The sequence below is a fragment of the Lepidochelys olivacea genome, assembly GCF_965140295.1.
Source record: "Lepidochelys olivacea isolate rLepOli2 genome assembly, chromosome: 8".
Classification (NCBI taxonomy): domain Eukaryota; kingdom Metazoa; phylum Chordata; order Testudines; family Cheloniidae; genus Lepidochelys; species Lepidochelys olivacea.
The window spans coordinates 73,256,798-73,275,912 of NC_140418.1; the positions used below are offsets into that span (position 1 = coordinate 73,256,798).

General features: G+C 44.5%; 1 protein-coding gene across 3 annotated transcripts; it reads right to left on the minus strand.

Moving 5' to 3' along the window:
* Window positions 1-1,634: 1,634 nt before the first annotated feature.
* RWDD3 (RWD domain containing 3) lies at window positions 1,635-18,658 on the minus strand. 3 transcript variants are annotated; one of them, XM_084636441.1, is made up of 5 exons: window positions 18,386-18,658; window positions 14,325-14,411; window positions 9,763-10,250; window positions 2,192-2,307; window positions 1,635-2,094 (listed from the first exon to the last, which is right to left on the minus strand). In XM_084636441.1, exons 1-5 carry the CDS (start codon window positions 18,468-18,470, stop codon window positions 1,980-1,982), a joined length of 891 nt encoding a protein of 296 aa, XP_084492567.1. In that variant the 5' UTR covers window positions 18,471-18,658; the 3' UTR covers window positions 1,635-1,979. The 3 variants fall into 3 exon arrangements, with proteins under 3 accessions (XP_084492567.1, XP_084492569.1, XP_084492568.1); XM_084636443.1 differs by lacking the exon at window positions 14,325-14,411 and having other exon boundaries at window positions 18,367-18,657; XM_084636442.1 differs by lacking the exon at window positions 14,325-14,411 and having other exon boundaries at window positions 18,386-18,653.
* Window positions 18,659-19,115: the final 457 nt, after the last annotated feature.

Below are 19,115 nucleotides of genomic sequence, written 5' to 3' on the forward strand. Positions count from 1 at the left end.
CCATGTCCCATTTGTGCTACAGCTTTTCATACTGGCTGGGAGTGTGACAGGAGTACCCTCTTGGAGGAACAATACAACTTCTTATTGTTGTCAGAGTTCAAGGTACAATCCAGACCAGTTAGGGTTTTAGTCACTGACTGCCCTGTAACCCTGGGTGCCTCAAATGCTTTCTTACTGAAACTCTCTGCCCGGGACGTTCATAGTCAGCAACACTCATGCAGGTCACACGCTGAGTGCCAGCATATAACTGCAGACCCTGGTCCAGCAACTCTGACCTCAGCAGCCAGCCAGCAACACACCACTCCCTAGTCTCTAGCAGTCTTGGTTACTACTTAGGGGGTGAATACAACACATTCCCAGTCTCAAATTTTCCCAGAACTGCATGCTCTGTAATGTCCAGCCCCCTCCTGGACAGTTCAGAAAAATAATAAGGTTTATTTGTTCCTTTAAAGACACAAAAGCACATCACAGCTTGTTGACTTAATTGGGATAAATACACTCTTCCATTTAAACAGCACTGGATTGGTTTACAGCAGGGGTCGGTAACCTATGGCACGCATGCCAAAGATGGCACACGAGCCAATTATTAATGGCACGCTGCTGCCTGCCGAGTCCCAGCCACCAGCCCCGCTTAGCCCGCTGCCAAACCCAGGCCGGGACCCCGGCAGGCAGCAGCGTGCCTTTAAAAATTCTGCCAGCCCCGGCCCGCTCTTCTCCGCTCCCCCTCTCCCGGGGCAGGGTGAAGAAGCTTGGTCCTGCCGGCTCCCACTGCAAGGCAGGCAAGCTCCCAACTGCCTCTTCCCACAGCATGCTGGGTTCCTGCCCTTCCTCCTCTCCCTCCCTGCCGTCGATCAGCTGATGGCCCTTGCGAGCTAGAGGGAGAAGCAGAGCCCCAACGCCCTGGGAGGAGGCGGAGAAGAGGTGAGGACGGGGAGGGGGTTGGAATCAGGGCATATCCCCTCCAGCCCCCTGCCATAAGCCGCTCAGGACAGGAGGCTGGGAGCACCCCACGACCCCAGCCCACATCCCCAGCCCTCTGCCCTGACCCGTGCACCTCCCCACACACCCTCCCAGCCCTCTGCCCTGACCCTTGCACCCCCCACACACACACACCCAGTCCTCTGCCCTGACCTCTGCACCCCCCACGACCCCAGCCCTGACTCCAGCACCCCCACACTCACACCCAGACCCCCCACAGCTCTTGCCCTGACTCCTGCACCCCCTCACATGCCCCAGCCCTCTGCCCTGACTCCTGCATCCTCCTCACACACACCCAGCCCCCTGCCCTGACTACTGCACTCCCCACTCACATACCCAGCACCCCCACACCCTATGTCCTGACTCTTGCACCCCCTACATTCCCACCCCAACCCCTCGCACCAAATGGGAGCTGCCCAGGTAAGCACTCCACCCCCAAACCTCCTGCCCCAACCCTGAGCCCCCTCCCTCATTCTAGCTCCTGGCCAGATCCTACACCCCAACCCCCAGCCCTGTGCTCAGTACACTCAGTGCAGTATTATTGCTGATTTTTTTTAAGTTATTGAATAGCAAATGGAATAGATTTTTCTAGCTGTGCAAGTTAAAGAACCAGCTTCATAAGGATATATTTGAAAACAGAAGAATGAAACCAAATATCTTGACAAATATACTTTAATTACAGGACAATTGGAGATGATACAATTCTAACTGAATCTCAGAGAAAAGGAATGCTGACTTTTCTTCGCCATCCTTCGTATTTGACCTAACAGTTCAGCTGTTAAACTCAGCATTTCCTGTCAAAAGTCAACGCACAGTCAAAAACATGATCTTTTCATAACATGTGAATTGCCTTTTGTGTCTTGCAAGTAGATGTCTTCTTCTTTGGCATTTTGCTGCAGAGAAGCTTTAAAGATGTTCTCCAACAAACATTTCTTTTTATCGTCTCACTTTTTACAGTCAACTGCTGTTATAGTCAAAGATTCCAATGTTTTCTTATAAATTTACTTTAACAAAGCAGGCACAAATTCAGAGAAAAGCTCAGTAAGTCCTGCAGCTTCAAATTCCTTTTGTAGCTCATCCAAAGTTGAATATTCTTTGACTTCAAATGTCTGAAACCTACATTGTACAAGAAAATACATGAATATGCCTAGATTTGTCACAATGTAATTATCAAGTCGGTTGCTTTTCTATCTGCAATACTACTAAATTATACCTTTTATGCTCTGTCTGTACTTTTGTTTCACACAGTACACTAATCATTTTCTCTTTGCATTTCTTTCCACTTGAGTCCACATCTACCTTAGAGGTTTTTTGAAGAATCAAGTATTCCTAAATGACAAAAAAATCAGAGTATGAAATGTCAGCTATAACATCTTGGAGATATACTTTAAGATCTATTCTACATGCACAGAGACTATTTCAGAACATTCCAAACAAACTTGGAAAGTGCTCATCCCAAGTATACAGAGCCTGATCGGATTTGACAGGATTACTCTCAGTGCATAAAATTAAGCACATCCTTAAATGCTCTGATGGACTGGCGCGTCACAAAGGAAAACGTCATTCTAGCACAGGGGTTCTCAAACGGGTCAAAAGGTAATTACATGGGGGGTCACTAGCTGTCAGCCTCCACCCCAAACCCCGCTTTGCCTCCAGCATTTATAATGGGGTTAAAGCTGTTTTTAATTTACAGGGAGGGGTCGCACTCAGAGGCTTGCTAAGTGAAAGGGGTCGCCAGTACAAAAATTTGAGACCCACTGTTCTAGTAGGGCCAAAGAGATAAGACCTCAAAAGTGTTCAGTATAAGCTCATAGCGTTCTGAGTGATAGAAACACTTCTGTTATTAATCTTTCACCACAGGTTTTCTGAATTGGACTAATATAAAAAAAACAATTATTAAATGCTTGGAGCTGCCTCAGAAATGGCAATATGCCTACGCTCAAGTGAGCTACAGTTCAATATAGACTTCCTCTCCTTTTTTGATCCATATGCTAAAAGACAGGTTTCAGAGTAACAGCCGTGTTAGTCTGTATTCGCAAAAAGAAAAGGAGTACTTGTGGCACATTAGAGACTAACCATTTTATTTGAGCATAAGCTTTCGTGAGCTAAGAGACTAAGCACGCTGTAGCGATAACACATACAGAATCTGAAATTATTTGGTTTTGATGGGCGCAGATCAGACAACTTAACTGGGGAGGGAAGAAGGCACCAAGCTGACAGAAGGAGAGGTTACTCATCTTGTAGTAACTTGAATTCTTCTGTTCTCCCTACATGGAGTGCACTTCAGTTCCTTCAGGTTGCACATGCACTCAGAACCAGAGATTTTTCTCTAGCGGTGTCTGTGTCGTCCACTCACATGCCTTCACCCTCCTCGTGCTCCTACTAAGGCAATAAAGGGGACCGCTGCCATTTTAGTTCCTTCTTTACTGTTTGTTCCCAGTAGGGGGAAGCCAGGTAGCAGGAAAGGAGGGTGGGTAGTGCACTATACATAGGGACAACACATCTCAGAGAACTCAAGTCACCCCAAGGTAGGAATCCCTCCTTTTTTGAGTGATTGTCTCTATGTGTAGTGCAATTCAAGTGATTCCCAAGCAGGAGCTTTATGAAGACTCCAGGCATTGACCTCCTATGATACAACAGACTGCAGAACTGTCCTGTGATACAACAGACTGCAGAGGCATCAGAAGCAGCTGATTGCACCAGTGCATAGTGTTTAGTAAAACCATGAACAGAACTCCAAGCTGCTGCTCTGCAGATGTCAGGAATAGGAACATCTCTAAGGGAAGCTAACAATACTGCATTAGCTCTATTCGGGTGAGTTTTTACACTGCCCTCAAGAGAGACGTTCATCTCATAGCAGAAAAGGATGCACCCTGAAATCCATTTTGACAGCCTCGGGGAGGAAATGGCCTTTCCTTTCATACAGTCCATGAATGAGACAAAACAGTTTAGAGGACTTTCGGGAAAGTCTTATTCTGTGCAGGCAGAAGGCAAGAGCCCTATGCACGTCCAGTGAGTGCCACACTGCTTCTTCTCCTTTACTAGAGGAGAGTTGAGGGTAAAACACCGGTAGATGGATACTTTGGTTGATGTGAAAGTCTGACACCACCTTCGGGACAAACTTAGGATGCAGCTCCTCAGAAACCTTGTCTTTATGCAACACTGTACAGGAATGGTAAGTCATGAGCACCCCAAGCTCCCTGACTTTTCTGGCCAGCACAATATTAACCAAAATTCTACCTTCATAGAAAGAAGTAACAGAGAGCAGGATCCCATGTCTCAAACGGAGGGCTGATAAAATAAGGTTCAAGTCCCAGGATGGTACCAGTTTTGATACCAAAGGGAAGTCTTAAACCCTTCAGGACACGGGCAGTGACTGAGTGGGAAAATACAGAGTAGACGTCTATTGGAAAATGAAACAAGCTGATGGCCAACAGGTGTACTTGGAGGAAGCTAATAGGTAACACCAAATATTGTAAGGACAAGAGGTAGCCCAGTATGTCTGGGGTCTTAGCCTGTAAAGGGGAAATTCCTTGTTGTTTACACAACAACATAAACCTATTCCACTTCACTTTATAACTTCTCCTGGTACAGTACTTTCTACTGCTACTCAGGATGTCCTGGACTTCAGATGAAAGGGCCCTCTCTAACTCCAACAGCTTCCAAATACTATGTCCTCAGATGAAGCATGACTGGGTTGAGAAGGCTAGTCCATCCTTTGTCCTGGGTTAGTATCTGATGTATCAGGGGAAGATAGACAGGTCAGGCTGATAGCTGCAGAAGCACCGGGTACAAGACTTGTCAGGCTCAAGCTGCCACGATAAGGATGACTTGTGTTTTGTCGGGGCAACAATCGAGGTAAGAGGAGAATCAGGGGGAATGTGTACCACAAGACTCCCAAACATTGTATAAGAAACATGTCACCCAGAGAGCCCACGCTACAACCACCTCTGGAACAGAACTCCTTGCACTTATGGTTCAGATGGAACACAAACAGGTCCATGGATAGAAGACCCCGCACCTGGAACGCCACTTACAGAGTTACATCATGCAGCTCCCGCTCATGTTCTGTGGAGAAAGATCTACTCAGAGAATCTGCCAGGTGTTACGGATCACAGCGAGGTGGACGGCAGTTAGGGTAATCTGCATGGGAATACACCAGTCCCAAAGGGCAATGGCCTCTGTGCAGAGCTGTGAGGAGTGTGCTCATTGATATAACAGCCTGCCATAATGTTATCTGATAGTACTTGGACTGACTATCTGCAGATGCAAGAAAGGAATTGTTTGCAGGCCAATCTGATTGTTGTTAGCTCCAACACACTGAAATGAAGCATAGATCCCTGAGTGGACCACGTTCTTTAGGCAACCTGACCCTCTGGAGGTGCACCCCCGACCTAAATGGGATGCAGCTGTGGTGATAGGCCTTGTTGGGAACAGTAGGTTGAATGTTACCCCCATTACGCACACCTTGCTCTGTCCTCCCATGAAGTAAGGGAGGTTAAGACCCTGTGGGAATCATATCAAGCAAGTCAAGACTGTACTTGTCTGAAGTGTAAACAGGCCACAGCCAGCCTTGTAAACATCTGAGATGAAGCCTCATGAATGGGGTCACATAAGTGCTCATGGCCATATGACCCACCAGTGTCATGCAGGATCGGACAGATGTTCTGGAGCTCAAAAGATTTGTACGAGCCTGATGATGGAGAGGAAGCAGTTATCTGGCAAGTATGCTGTAATAGCACCCAACCTTGCCCTGATTAATTCTATCAACTATAAGGGTTCCAGGGTGGACTTTTCCAGGGTCACTCTGAGGTCCAGCATTCTGGTTGCATCCCACATTTCCTGGTAAGATTGCACTTTAGCTGTCAGTCATCTAGGTAAGGGTAAACAATTTCCTGTTGCCAGTGAAAGTGAACTTCTACCACCAATAATACCTTAGTAAACATGCACACTGCCGTCAAAAGCCCAAAAGGGGAGGACTCTGGAGGGATAGTGCTGTTGTCTGGCCAAAAATCTTAGGAATTTCCTGTGTGCCAGCTGAATGCCTACATAAAAGTAGGCACCTCTGAGACTGAGGGCTGTGAATCAATTGTCTAGATCTAGTGACGGGATAATAGATGACAGGGTCACATTCCTGAACTTTACACAGTGGATAAACTTGTTCAGTTCCCTGAGGTCCAGAATGAGTCTCCATCCCCTGTTTTCTTGTGGACAAGGAACTATCTTGAGTAGAATCCCTTTCCCCTTGCTGCTGGAGATACTAGTTCTATTGCCTCCAGTTCCATTTTCCCTCATGCAGAAGAATCCTCTTGTGAGAGGGGTCCCTGAAGAGGGTGGGGAGGGGGATGAGGTTGGGCAGGGAAGAGAACTGGATGATGTATCTTGAGGAGATGACCTCTAGCATCCATTTGTCCACTGTGATTTCTGTAGTAGGAAAGTCAACCTCCAGAGGAGGGGAAAAAGCAGAGAGGTTGTGTAGATCTGGAGGGACAGTTGGTGTACAGCTCTCAAAGGTCCCATCAAACACTGGTTTCAAGGATAGCAGAGGTTGGAACATGAACAGTTGTTGACTTTTGGCATCCTATCTGTCTGAAGCTCCTCTGGGATTCCCAAGGAGAAGAGCCATGACAAGTATCTCATCACCATAGCAGTCGCAATGTATCTTGCCAGTGTGTCAGCCACGTAGGGCACTCTGAAGTGCTGATCTCGTTACCAGCCTACTTTTATCAATCAGGGCATGGAACTGGTTTTTAACATCCTGAGGAATCTCCACAGCGAAGCTGGTAAAGATGGTGAAATCATATCTGGTCATTAGAGTTTGGCAGTTGGAAATTCAGAATTGTAGGCAGGCTGAGGAATACTCCCTTCTCCCAAAGAGGTCAGGCCTCTTAGCTTCTTTCTCATGCAGATTAGACCTAGATTGTTTCTGTCTAGTATTCCTGGTGGTCACTGACACCATCAAGGAGTTGGGAGATGGATGAAAGAATAAGTATTCTAACCCAGTGGTTCTCAAAGCTGGTCCGCCGCTTGTTTAGGGAAAGCCCCGGCGGGCCGGACCGGTTTGTTTACCTGCCGCGTCTGCAGGTTTGGCCTATCGCGGCTCCCACTGGCCGTGGTTCGCCGCTCCAGGCCAGTGGGGGCTGCGGGAAGCGGCACAGGCCAAAGGACATGCTGGCCGCTCTTCCCACAGCCCCCATTGGCCTGGAGCGGCAAACCGCAGCCAGTGGGAGCCGCGATCAGCCGAACCTGCAGACGCGGCAGGTAAACAAACCGATCCGGCCTGCCAGAGGCTTTCCCTGAACAAGTGGCGGACTGGCTTTGAGAACCACTGTTCTAACCCATTCATTGGTACAAAATACCTTTTTTCAGACTGCTTGGACACTGATGCACTTATGGCAGCTGTATGTCCGAGGGCCTTGGCAGGTTCGAGGATGGCCTTAATTATAGGAAGAGCCACTCTGCTTGGACCCAAACTATGTAAAACGTGCAGCAGTTTGTGTGATGCTTCCTGGACCTCTTCAAGAGGAATCTGAAGTGACTGTCGTTCTGCTAATTAAGTCCTGAAAGGCTTTGGGATAGTCACAGTGCAGCTGGGAAGTTAGAATCACCACGTCATGAGAGCAAGAAGAGGACAAAGTCACAGAAAGATTCTCTCCCCTCACTCCTCTTCCTCATGCTGCTGGAGCTGTGGCTCTTGAAGAGGTAGATAAAGTTCCTATTCTACTCTGGAAGCCCTAGAGTCCCTCAGGTCTTCACTATCACGGGGTTGATATATTGGACAGAGATCTTGCGAGTCTTCCAGGACACAATACTGCCATTGTAGGATCTAACTGCTCAGAACCAGCTCCCAGGTTATTGGGTACCAGTGGCTGTAGGGAGGTTATTTTCTAGAATTAGAATAGTAAGATGTGCTGGACACTCCTGATATTGTCTGGGCTGAATCCTCTCAAGGAGCCTCTCTGGGCAGGGTGTCTATCATAGTCCTCTTCCAATTCCAAAGTTTCTGATCCTGGATCCAGTAGGGGAGCATTCAGTACCAGAGGAGGCAGAGATGGCTTGCCTCTATTCGCTAACAGTACCAAAGACAGTCTGGCTCAACCCCTGCATGACGGCAGGGATGGAAAAGTGTACTGAACTGATAATTGGCATTCGCTGGAGTCCTGGTTCCAGCCATTAAGCCTAGAGAGGGTGCAATGACACTGGTTCCAGGAGCAGCAGACGATCTTCTAGATCCAGGAGGCAAACTGGAGTTGATAGAGAGGTCTCCACTGCTCAGATTTCCAAAGAGGATGCCCTATCCAACAGTAACAACAAGGGTTTTGGTGCTGAAGAAGCAGCCCTCGTATTAGTGGATGCTGCGGTTTTGCCCTTAGAAGAAGTCCCACTCTGGAGCACAAAGCATGCAATGACTTGGTATGGGTCAGGGACTTCTGCCTCTTTTTAGAGGACCTGGATGGGGAACCTTCCCTCTTGTCCTTATGAGAGCACTTATGTCTCCCTTCCACACCCCACCTTACCCCACGTCTGCCCTAGCCCTGCTCTCCAGAGTCTCTCGGAGCCAGGGAAGTGAGGGTGGGGAAGCAGAGGTCTTGAAACCACTCAGAACTGAAGAAGAAGAGGGGCCACTCCCGCCTTCTTCAGGTAGTAATACAGGTGGTCTCCCCACTAAGAGGTTGCTCCCGCCTTCATGGCTTGCTCCATCAGGAACTTGCAGCACCAATACTTCCTGGACAGTTTAGTCCTACTCAGGAACCACCTGCAGATACTGCACCTGGAAGGGATATGCTCTTCCCCAGGGAGTACAGACCAGTGTTGGGATAATCTGTGACTGGGAATGACTTGTAGCACATATCGTAGCTCCTAAAGCTGAGGATCCTTGGCATACTTCACACAACTGTTGGAAGGCTGGGGCAGGGCAGATATGGAAAATGGCTCCTCACCTCAAAGGGGGATTCCCAAGGGAACCAACCCTTAGAACTATCTCCTAATGAACTTAATTAAGAAAATTAGCTAAGAAGAATTTTAAAAGTATTTTGAACAGGAAAAGGCTGAAGTAGACAGCACAAACACTGACGCTCCATCCTAAAGCGTAAGTGGTAAAAAGGAACTAAGATGGTGGTGGTTTGGCAACCCCCTTTATTCCTTTGGTGAAGAGCACAACAAGAGCTGTGGTACGTGCACAAACCACATGGACACTGCTAGAGAAAAATCCCCAGCCCTCAGCGCATACACAACCTGAAGGAACAAGTGTACTACACATAGGGGCAATCAATCGAAGAAATAATAGTTCATTCTATTGAGTGTAAGTCTATATTTTTAAGGGGTTTACTTTTCCCAGATAACATGAACTCATATAGTCATTTTATATCATATTCCTCCACACATCCTTACCAATGGGAAAAAACAACTTTAAGATTTTATCAAAACACAGTATATTTTAGTAATTTTCCAGTCATTTTAAGATATCCCCCACTTCTGCTCCTGCAAGTACAAAACTCCTATTGGCCTTAGAGATGCTTTTTGTTTTGTTTTTTAAAAAACACAGCATTTATAATCCAAGACTTTTCAGATTAGTGATGATGAAAGATGAGGTAAAGACAGCCACTGAAAGAAAACTGGAGCTTGCAGGAATAAAGAAATGACTGGCCTATGTATGCCCCAATCATCAGTCAACCTGCTTCCAAAATTGGTAATGTTAGAAAAACAAACACAAGGTATTCTATTCAAACACACAGCTCTCAGCAGTAAATCAATAGGACTAGTCAACATTCAATGTTTTTGCACCTTAATGCCAGTTCTGTCTCCTTGCAGAAGAATCAGTATCATATTGCCCATAAACATCAGTCTTCCAGTCAGCCTTAGATCTGAAGTCCATTTTTCCACAGTTTTGACATATTTTGCCTTAGCTCTCATGTGATCTAAATGCAAAAGGATAGTCCATATACCATCCTCTGTATTTATGCATCTTGACAAAGTACTTTTTTCATTGCAAATTGAAGTTTCTGATTGCCCAATGATGTGCTTAATATTCTGTTGTATCCAGAGGACCAGCTCATGTACCATGGGTTCAGAAAGATGTCTCTTGGCTTGCTCAAGTAATCTTTCTTTCACATCCTTACACTGTGCCCTTGTAAGCTGTTCTGAATTAATGGAGATATTCGGCAGGCTTGAGGGATAACTGACCGGCAAGTGAAATGACAGCTTTAACAGTATATCTGAATCCAAAAGTCCTTTCACGCTGGTTTGAATTCTTAATGTGATTCCATCTGTCTCTGGAAGGCATCCAAGAATAATCATAAACTGCATATAAATTACAAACTTCAGTAGCACGTAAGTAAGTTAATACATTATTTTCTTTCTTAAAAAATGCAATTCAAGTGACTAATACTCTTCATAGAAAATTTCTGAAGTCTCTTACAACTCGTGACTTAAGCTACAAGTCTCTTGCTTACATGAAATCCTGAATGAAATATTTGCATTCCATTCTAGCAGGAAAGTTATTAACATATTCTAAGAAAGAGAGTCTTGACAAGTCAATAACACAAACGATTTTCTCACAAGTAAAAATTTGTATGAGGGGAGCAACAATGAGGGCAACTGAAATAAAGATTTTTTTCAGAAGCACTCAGCATTGTCTTAACTCTGCTCCTACCAAAACTGATAGGAGTTTTACTATCAAATTCAGTGGGAGTGAGGTTAGGCCAATGGTGAGTACTTGTGAAGATTCCACCTTTAAAGAACAGTTCTACACTAAAAACAACATTCTGGGGTTCCATGTTCTCAGTGACTTCCAGACCAAATTTTCTCAATTTACAAGTTAAAAGGTGTTTTTTCCAAACTCTTTCTTGGATTCAAGTCAAGCTTCGTTTGTGGCTCATCATGAGTAATAAAGGTTCTGAAGGCCAAATTCTATCCACAGTTATACAGCCTTCAGTGTAGTTGGACAGTTAGGCACCCAAACAACTTTAACTCTGCTCTGTAGTGACACTATAAGAAAACAATATTGAATAGATCTTCAAAAATCTAGTTAATCTCAGCTGGACTGACAAACACTAAAATACCTCCATCATATTCATACGGTTGTTGCTTGATGTCACTACAGGGAAGAGTTAAGGTTGTTTGAGTTTCCTAATTGTGTGTTTCCATATCTTAACATGTTTAGATTTCTCTGAAGTTGAACCTTAGCTCTGAATTTTCAATGTTTACAACACTTGGTTTGGGAGAATGATGATAACATTTCTGAAGTGCATTTGACCCTAAATTACTTGTATGCATTCTCAATCTTAACTCCCTCAAAATAGCTTTTTGTTAGTTTGGTGGGTGGGTTTGGTTTGGTGTTTTTTTGGCCTGGAAATATTTTAGAGCAAAAATCATACTTGAAGTGTTATAAAGGGACATTTTCGAGTAAGTAATGTACAGACCTTGCTCCATGCTAGAGTTGGGATAAAATGACTCTAGACAGCATTACAGTTTGATTCCCACATACGTATAAAACTGACTGTCACATAATAAGTCACACAAACAAAGGCAGTGAAATTGGAAATTGCATATACAATTATTTCTGTTATAAAACCCTTTTTTGACTAAGATATGGTTCAAAGAGAAATAAAACAAAACTTCATTACATAAAAAGAGGGGACAAAGACCTAATCAGGCTACACAGCAATAAGAGAAAAAGAGGGTATTCAATAAAAGAAGCTCTTCCTCAGATCATCTCTCCTTAAACCTTTTGATGTATTCCAAACACTTCACCCCATTTCTTAAAGAATTGCTAAAATGTCAAGTTGTTTTTAAAATGAGGGCAAGAGGAGACAGATTTGAAAGGCAGAGTAAAGCTTACTTAAGTTTCAGATGAGTTCTTTTGAAGTGACCTGTCTTCTCAGTGCCCTTGTTTTACTTTCCCTTACATGATAGGCAGTTGAAGAATGTCTAATTGTCATTGCTGACACTGCCAACCAACCTCAGTGCCCTCTATAACATAACAGTTGAGCCCTGTTTAATAAGTGAAACAGCCTGAAAATGATCTGGACACTCTTTTAAGAGATCAGCCAGAGTTTTGTTTCCAAAGCCCCATCCTGGTTCATATGCAGAACCCTCTGTAACACTGTAGTAGAAAAGAAAAAGAAAAGAAAAAGAAAAGAACCAAGCCCTTCATACCGAATGATCAAACACTAACATTACATTCAGAAAGGTCTCCAAACACTCTCAGTCATCCTCATTCTGAATAAAAACACAGGGCCAAATCCACCAGTGGCACCAGCAGATGCAAATCCATTGAATTCAGTTGAATTGTACCGTCTTATGCTGATAGTTTGTTTGGCACCTGAGTACTAATACCAGGATTTCCAAAAGTGCCTGTGGGCATTAAGGGCCAGATTTTTAAAGGCATTTAGGCACCTAACTCCCATTTAACAGCCCAATCCGCATTCGCCTTCAAAAGGACTCCTTTGAAAATCCCAGCCTTTACAGTTTTTTAGAAGCAAATTTAGTGTTCATGAAAGGTGAAGGTTGAGAGCAGATTAAAGTCTCCAGATCTGTGCCTAACATAGACATATCCAGGCTCTCCCTCTACAGGCAGCAGCCCGCTGGCCAAGCAGTTGCTGGCCCACAACACTTCCAATGAACCTCAACCCTGACCTAGAAAGATTGCTTCTCAGGGTAAGAGATGAGTTCAGTATTCATCCCCCTTCAGTCCTTGGCCTCTCTGCTGAAATTGCCCATTATTAATTATTATTATTATTATTTGTTTTATTATTGTGAGAAGTTTGTGTATAGTTCACATTTGTTTGTTCTCTCTCTCTGTATACATATAATTTCATAAAAAGTTAATAGGGAAAAATATTATTTGTTTTGTAGTAGCGCTAGGCTCTGTACATACATATACACACACGACAAACCCTGCCCTGAAGAGTTTATAGTCTAAATACTATAATGTGTAATTACAATCTAAGTAACTATGATGGTAGTTTTGTATAACATGGACAACTGGACAATAAGAACTATAATGAGACCGTCATTTTGTCTCACACACATCACTAAATAGCAATCAATGGTAATTACTTGGTCATTACCACCTTAGGTCAGACTCAAACTGGAAAAGGGCTCTATATTCCATTTCCAATCTTTGAGTAACACAGTCCTCCCCTCCCCACTCTGCTTTCTGACTGAAACAATTTATATTATATTCATAACAAAGCATAAGAGTTCACCATTAATGTCCAAACTCTCTGGGCTGACATGAAGGGGGAGGAATCCTCACACAGACCACAGTTCTGCTATGGAGTCTCTATACAGCCTTCTCATTGGGGAGACAGGAAGATCCATCTAGCAGCAGATTCTCCAGCTTTATCACTGGCCTCCCCGTGCCCCCAACATCTTGTGTACTGCCACACAGGGACCTGGCAGTCTGTCTGTCTCCCTGGCAGTCTGTCTGTCTCCCTACTTTAGCTCTCTACTGCACATGGGATAACCTGCACATCCTTCTCACTCTAGCCTCTGTCAGCACAACAGGTACATTGCCAGCAAAAGTGAAGGCTGTATTTGCCCCTAATAGTACTAAGCATTTTTATATTCCTTTCCTTGAACCATCTTACTTAACAGTGTTCCAGTGAATTTTAAAGCTCAGACACTAAAATCAATTGGAGAAAAATTCATTTCCTGTTTAATTACTGCAACAGAAAAAGATGTTGCCATTCTGGTAATCCTACCATGTTTTTTTTTCACTAATTTGTAGTCCCAGATCTCACTGACTCAGAAGTAACTGATAGGGAGACAGACAAGCCAATCTTACCCCTCCGGCAAGAATCTCATGCTGCAGCGATCACATCCTTAAACCTACAACAATCTCACACCTTTCACTGTGGGAAACGCATTGCTATGATGGTGCACTAATCTGAAAGAAGCATCACAGCAGCAAATCTAGAGGCGTATCACTCTGAGCCATCATGAAAAAGGGCAATAAAAACCAGCCACACTCATTTACGTCTGCTGGAGGCAGTTACTTTTAAACAGAGGACTCGTGCAAAGTCTTTGTGGTCTTAGAATTTTTAAAAAAATCTAAGTATATTTACAGTTGATTTAACCATGATATTGGCCCTTTTATACACTCAGGTTGTAGACTGCTTGCAGCACAAAGACAGCAAATGATCAGCACCCTTCACAAATGTATTCTACAGAAACTGTTCCTATGTTCGCACAAACTACAGCACCTGAGTTGACTTCATATCAAAATGTGACAGCTGAAATAAAGAGCAGCATATTATCATTCTGATGACATTTAATGTGCTAATAAAACTGAGCCCAGTACAATTTTTTTCAAACATGTCGTCCTTCCCCTTCCCACTTACCCCTAGCATGCTTATCAGTAAATTCAGCTCTGGCATACTTCAGATTTTTTTTATGTTCCATGTCAGCCAGAGAGATCCCCTCCTCCTCTGCCAAAACACATACATTCCATTTTTAACTCAGAAACTACCTACAAAAGTACAAGCTTTGAATATGTACATATATTTTTATTGCAAGATTACCAAACAAACTAGAAAGAAGACAGTGGATTAACTAGTAAATTATGGAATTTTATCTGTAATACTAATCCTTCCAAAGAGGCATGTAAAGTAAGAGAGACATACTGTAATTAGCTCATTTAAATTAATCAACACATCATTTTTAATAAAAAACATCTTTTGCATGTTGAGCACATCATTGTTAAACCTTGGAAAGCTAAAGGTTTTAGTTTACCAAGAGATGTGCAAGAGCTTCTCCTCACATCCCTCAAAACCATCAGTCCCTAAGGCCCCTTTTCTGACCATGTAAATCAACCCAGGAATAACCTAAATTTCTCAGAGATCACATCATTTAACACAGAAACCTTAATGTAAAGTATGTCTGTGCACTGTTTATTAGTGACAAGTTGTATTATCAGAGAAAATTAAGCATAAGCAAATAGCATAATATAATAAACAACATAAGCTGTAAGACCTTAGTTTGCACAAACTCAGGGATTCTGCATCTCTAATCCAAAAGAGCTGGAAATTCCCTACAAAATCAATTACAAAACAATGTCCACACCCAAAGTGTTTTTCAGATTCCAGTGGAGAATGCTAGAGATCAGTATGAGAAATAAGAGACCAATGGATTGTAAAGAGAGCTTGGTTAAAAGCCATGCAAAGTCATATAACATTAAGGTAATTTAAATCTAGGAAGGCTTTTGAGCCTTTTACATTGAATCACTTATGAACATCTGAGACTATTCTCTCTATATATGAAAAAAGGCACAACAACTCTAATAGAATCCAAGAAATACATGAGTGTGCAATATTTGGGAAAGACTGGTATTTTAATATAATAATCCACTAAATTAGTTAACTACAGTCTGGATGCTACAGTTTAAAATCACGCTTGGAATAATTTTTCTGAAAAATCCAATTTTTGTTTTTTAAAAATTAAACTTCAACTGTTTCAGTTAAAATGTTTTAGCTAAGATGTTTTAAAACCATGACTTTTAATTCTAGTCTAGGAAAACTTTAATGTGTGTCATGTCAAGGGTACCCAGTTACAATACAATTCTACTTTGCAGTGCAGACAGATCATTAAAAGTGCCCCTGAATCGTGCTAATTCCTTTGGCTGTCTAAGAGTTTGTGTACAAACTACCACTGAAGTAACTCAATCAGTTTAAATCACACCTTTTATTTTGGTGCAAGTCTGTGTGTGGACATACATTTCATAATAAAACTGTCTTACTTTGATTTAGTTTAAGTCAATACCCTACTGATTTAAGTTAACTGAAAGAAAAGTGACATGGTAAGTGAGGTAATATCTTTTAATAGACCAACTTCTGTTGGTGGAAGATACAAGCTTTCAAGCTACATGGAGCTCTTCTTTAAGAGCATCCACACAGAAACTTGCACCAAAATAACAAAGACATGAATTAAAACCAGTTAAGTTATTTCAGTCCCAGTATGCTTGTAGATAAACTCTAAGGCTTGATCATGGTTTGGGGATAAAGCTATGATCTTCTTTAAACGGGGTCCTGCAGCTCTGATTGTAACTGTAGGGTAGGCCCCTTTATATCACTCCAGCAGCATACAGGGATCTTCACATGGGTAAAAATGGCCCTCTCAGAATATCCTATGTGCAGGGGCCACCCTGGAGGCTCTGACAGAACTAGTGTAATGGCTCTACATTTACCCTACTCCCAAGCCGCCCTCACAGGGGGCCTGACCAGAGTGCACCACACTATGGCTATTCTCTGCTTCCCCAGGGCTCATAGGGAGTCCTGGGAAGCATAGCATAAATTACAGAAGACCAGAGGATGGTCTAACTTACACCAAGCAGACCCCATGCAGTTCAAGAATATGGGGAACACAAACGTGCACAAAGCCACCTGTGATCACTGCACCAAGTGTAGGGCGGGAGTGACTGAGATTCAGGCCCCATGTGCGTAATGATAACTACCACCTATTAAACATTATACAATGCTATGTGGCCTCCAAGCCTTGTTACTTATCTGAAGTATAACTGCTTATCAAGTTAGTTTGTTACTGGCAGGTAGCAAATTCAGATTGATGTCATTAGCCTATTGTTATTTACTGAATGCAGGTGAAATGCTGGGAACTAGAGGAGATAGCAAATTGTGACAGGAGAGTGACACCCATTAGGATTTACCCTGTGCCAGAGATGCAAACAGTAAAAATACCTGGTAGGAAATTTACAGGCAAAAGACACCTTTCTGAATTTGCTACCACTAATAAAAGGCAAGAGATTACATGAGTACTTACAGTAGCATTTTTTGTGATGGGAAAACATGCAAAAATAGATTAAGATGTCAGAATTTGCTATGAGAAGCAAATTCTGACAGTCACGCATTTTATAATGCTACAGTCCAGAGAAACTAAGTGTTTCTCCAACATATTGGAAGCATATTTTATGGGCATTCGTATTGTTTAGTAGCCTAATAGTGAACTTCAGCAAAGCACCACAGAGGAGTCTAGGGTTCTTCAGCGGTGGCTGGCAGCAGAAAAGAATCCTTAGCTCAGCTCACAAGCAGATGCTAGGAGACAGGTACAATACAAGGGGTAGTGCTTGCTGTGAGGGTATATTATGGAAAGGTTTTTAATTGTCATAGATATTAGAGACCTCTTAGATCATCCAGTCTATTGCCCTGACAGCACAAACCTGGAGAGAAAGTGCATCCAATATTAAACAGACAAAAAAAGGAACCTGATAAAAAAGGAACAAGCCTGGGAAAATCATTAAGGGGTATGGAACAGCTTCCATTTGAGAAGAAATTAAAAAGATTGAGACTGTTCATCTTATAAAAGAGACAGCTAAGGGGGATATGAGAGAGGTCTATAAAATCATGAATGGTATGTATGGATAAAGTAAATAAGGAAGTGTTTTTATGACTTCACATAATACACGAACCAGGAGTCACTCAATAAAATTAATAGGCAGCAGGTTTAAAACATACAGAAGTACTTCTTCACACAACACACAGTCAACCTGTGGAACTAATTCCCAGGGGATGTTGTGAAGGCCAGAAGTATAAGTGGAGTTTAAAAAAGAATTAGAAAAGTTGATGGAGGACAGGTCCATCAATGGCAATTAGTCAGGATGGCCAGCAACACAACCCATGCTCTGGATGCCCTAAACCTCTGCCTGCCAGAAGCTGGGAACAGATGGATCACTCTGTAACTGTCCTGTTCATTCTCTCTGAAGCATCTGGCATCAGCCACTGGCAGAAGACAGGACACTGGGGTAGACGGACCACTCCCCGACCTTATAATCCACAGAACAGCAAAGAGTTAAAGGAACAAGATACCAGTTTTCCAGGGGAGAAGACACCCGAGGAGGTATCCCTTAGAACTTGTCTGACAATGCTTTCCACAGATCAGCACAACATCCTGCACAGGATGGGACCCCTGAATCCAGGACAGACTTGGCAAAAGTCTGCCTAGGACTGGGTGGGAAAGGGGGAGTTATGCCAAATGCTGGCCGGATTAGACACCCACCACCTTTGCCCCATCCCACCTTCACTGACCTGCTCACCCACTACAACTGATAGGAAATCTCCACGGACACTCAACCCGCGAAGGGGCCAAGTCAGTGGGCAGGAAAGGAAAGGAAAGGAGGCGGGGAAGGGGGCAGTGGGGGACTTGCTACGAAGTGCTGCCTCGCGGTCAGGGGCTACCGGCTACTCGGCCTGGGGCAAAGCGGCCTATGTCTGCGGGGAGGGGACCGGGGGCTGCGGAAACAAGCGCTGCCGTGCGGCCTGACCCAGCCTCGCCCCACGGGACCCGCGCAGGCCGGGGGCTCCCAGCTCCCCGAGCAGGGTCTGCGCCGCTGCGGGGCGGGTCGGGCCGTGCGGGCAGCCGGCACAGCAGCCCCACCTGCGGCCGTGACAATCACCTGACACCGCCAGCACCGCGCACTCATCCGGCTGGCAGTAAATAGCCGTCAGAGCCGACAGCTCCTCCAGGGCCAGCGCCGACATGGCGACCACCGGCCCCTGCCAAGCGCTCCGAGGCCTGCTGGGGCGGCCTGCACAGGCCTCTTCCCCTTCCGCCGTCGCTAGAACCCGCCTCCGCCCTGCGGCGGCGTGAGCCGGACCAGCGGCCGCCAGGGGGCGCCCTGGCCCCTCCCTTCCTGTCGCAGCCGCCGCAGGTCAGTGAGCCGGCCGGGCGGAGCGAGCCGCCTCCCTCGTCACCTTCCCAGCGCGGCTCTCGGTGCAATGGCCCCGCTCCGCCAGAGGGGGGCATTCCAAGGCAACGGGCTTACTGGCCGCAGAGCGCCTTTGGTGGGCCTTGTTCGCGTACAGCTCTGCCGCCTCCTTGTTGGTGGCCTTGGACAAACTCCTTGAACCTCCCTGGGCCTCAGGCTACTCCTCTCTACCATGGGGATAAAAACATTTATCAGCCTCCCAGGAGCGTCGTGAGGCTTAAGCAGTGAACAAAGCTAGCAAAGTGCTTTGAGACAGGCCATGAAAAGCACCATTTGGTACTAAACAGTAATAATAAAAATAAATAGTCAAAGCAGGGGATTATAGTGTTTATCTGGTAGCAAATGCTATAGTTGAAATGTCCAGTGAGGGGAAAGAGACTGCAGGGCACCTAGCACTTTTGCCTCAGAGATCAAGTAT

What these genes read in the sequence shown, in the direction of transcription:
- RWDD3 (XM_084636441.1), bottom strand. Translation starts at nt 18,470, where the DNA reads ATGTCGGCGCTGGCCCTGGAGGAGCTGTCGGCTCTGACGGCTATTTAC. An exon ending in CGCGGTGCTGGCGGTGTCAG is followed by an intron (nt 14,412 to 18,385) that starts GTGATTGTCACG and finishes GTGTTTTGGCAG; the next exon opens with AGGAGGAGGGGATCTCTCTG. An exon ending in GTACAGACAGAGCATAAAAG is followed by an intron (nt 2,095 to 2,191) that starts GTATAATTTAGT and finishes TGTACAATGTAG; the next exon opens with GTTTCAGACATTTGAAGTCA.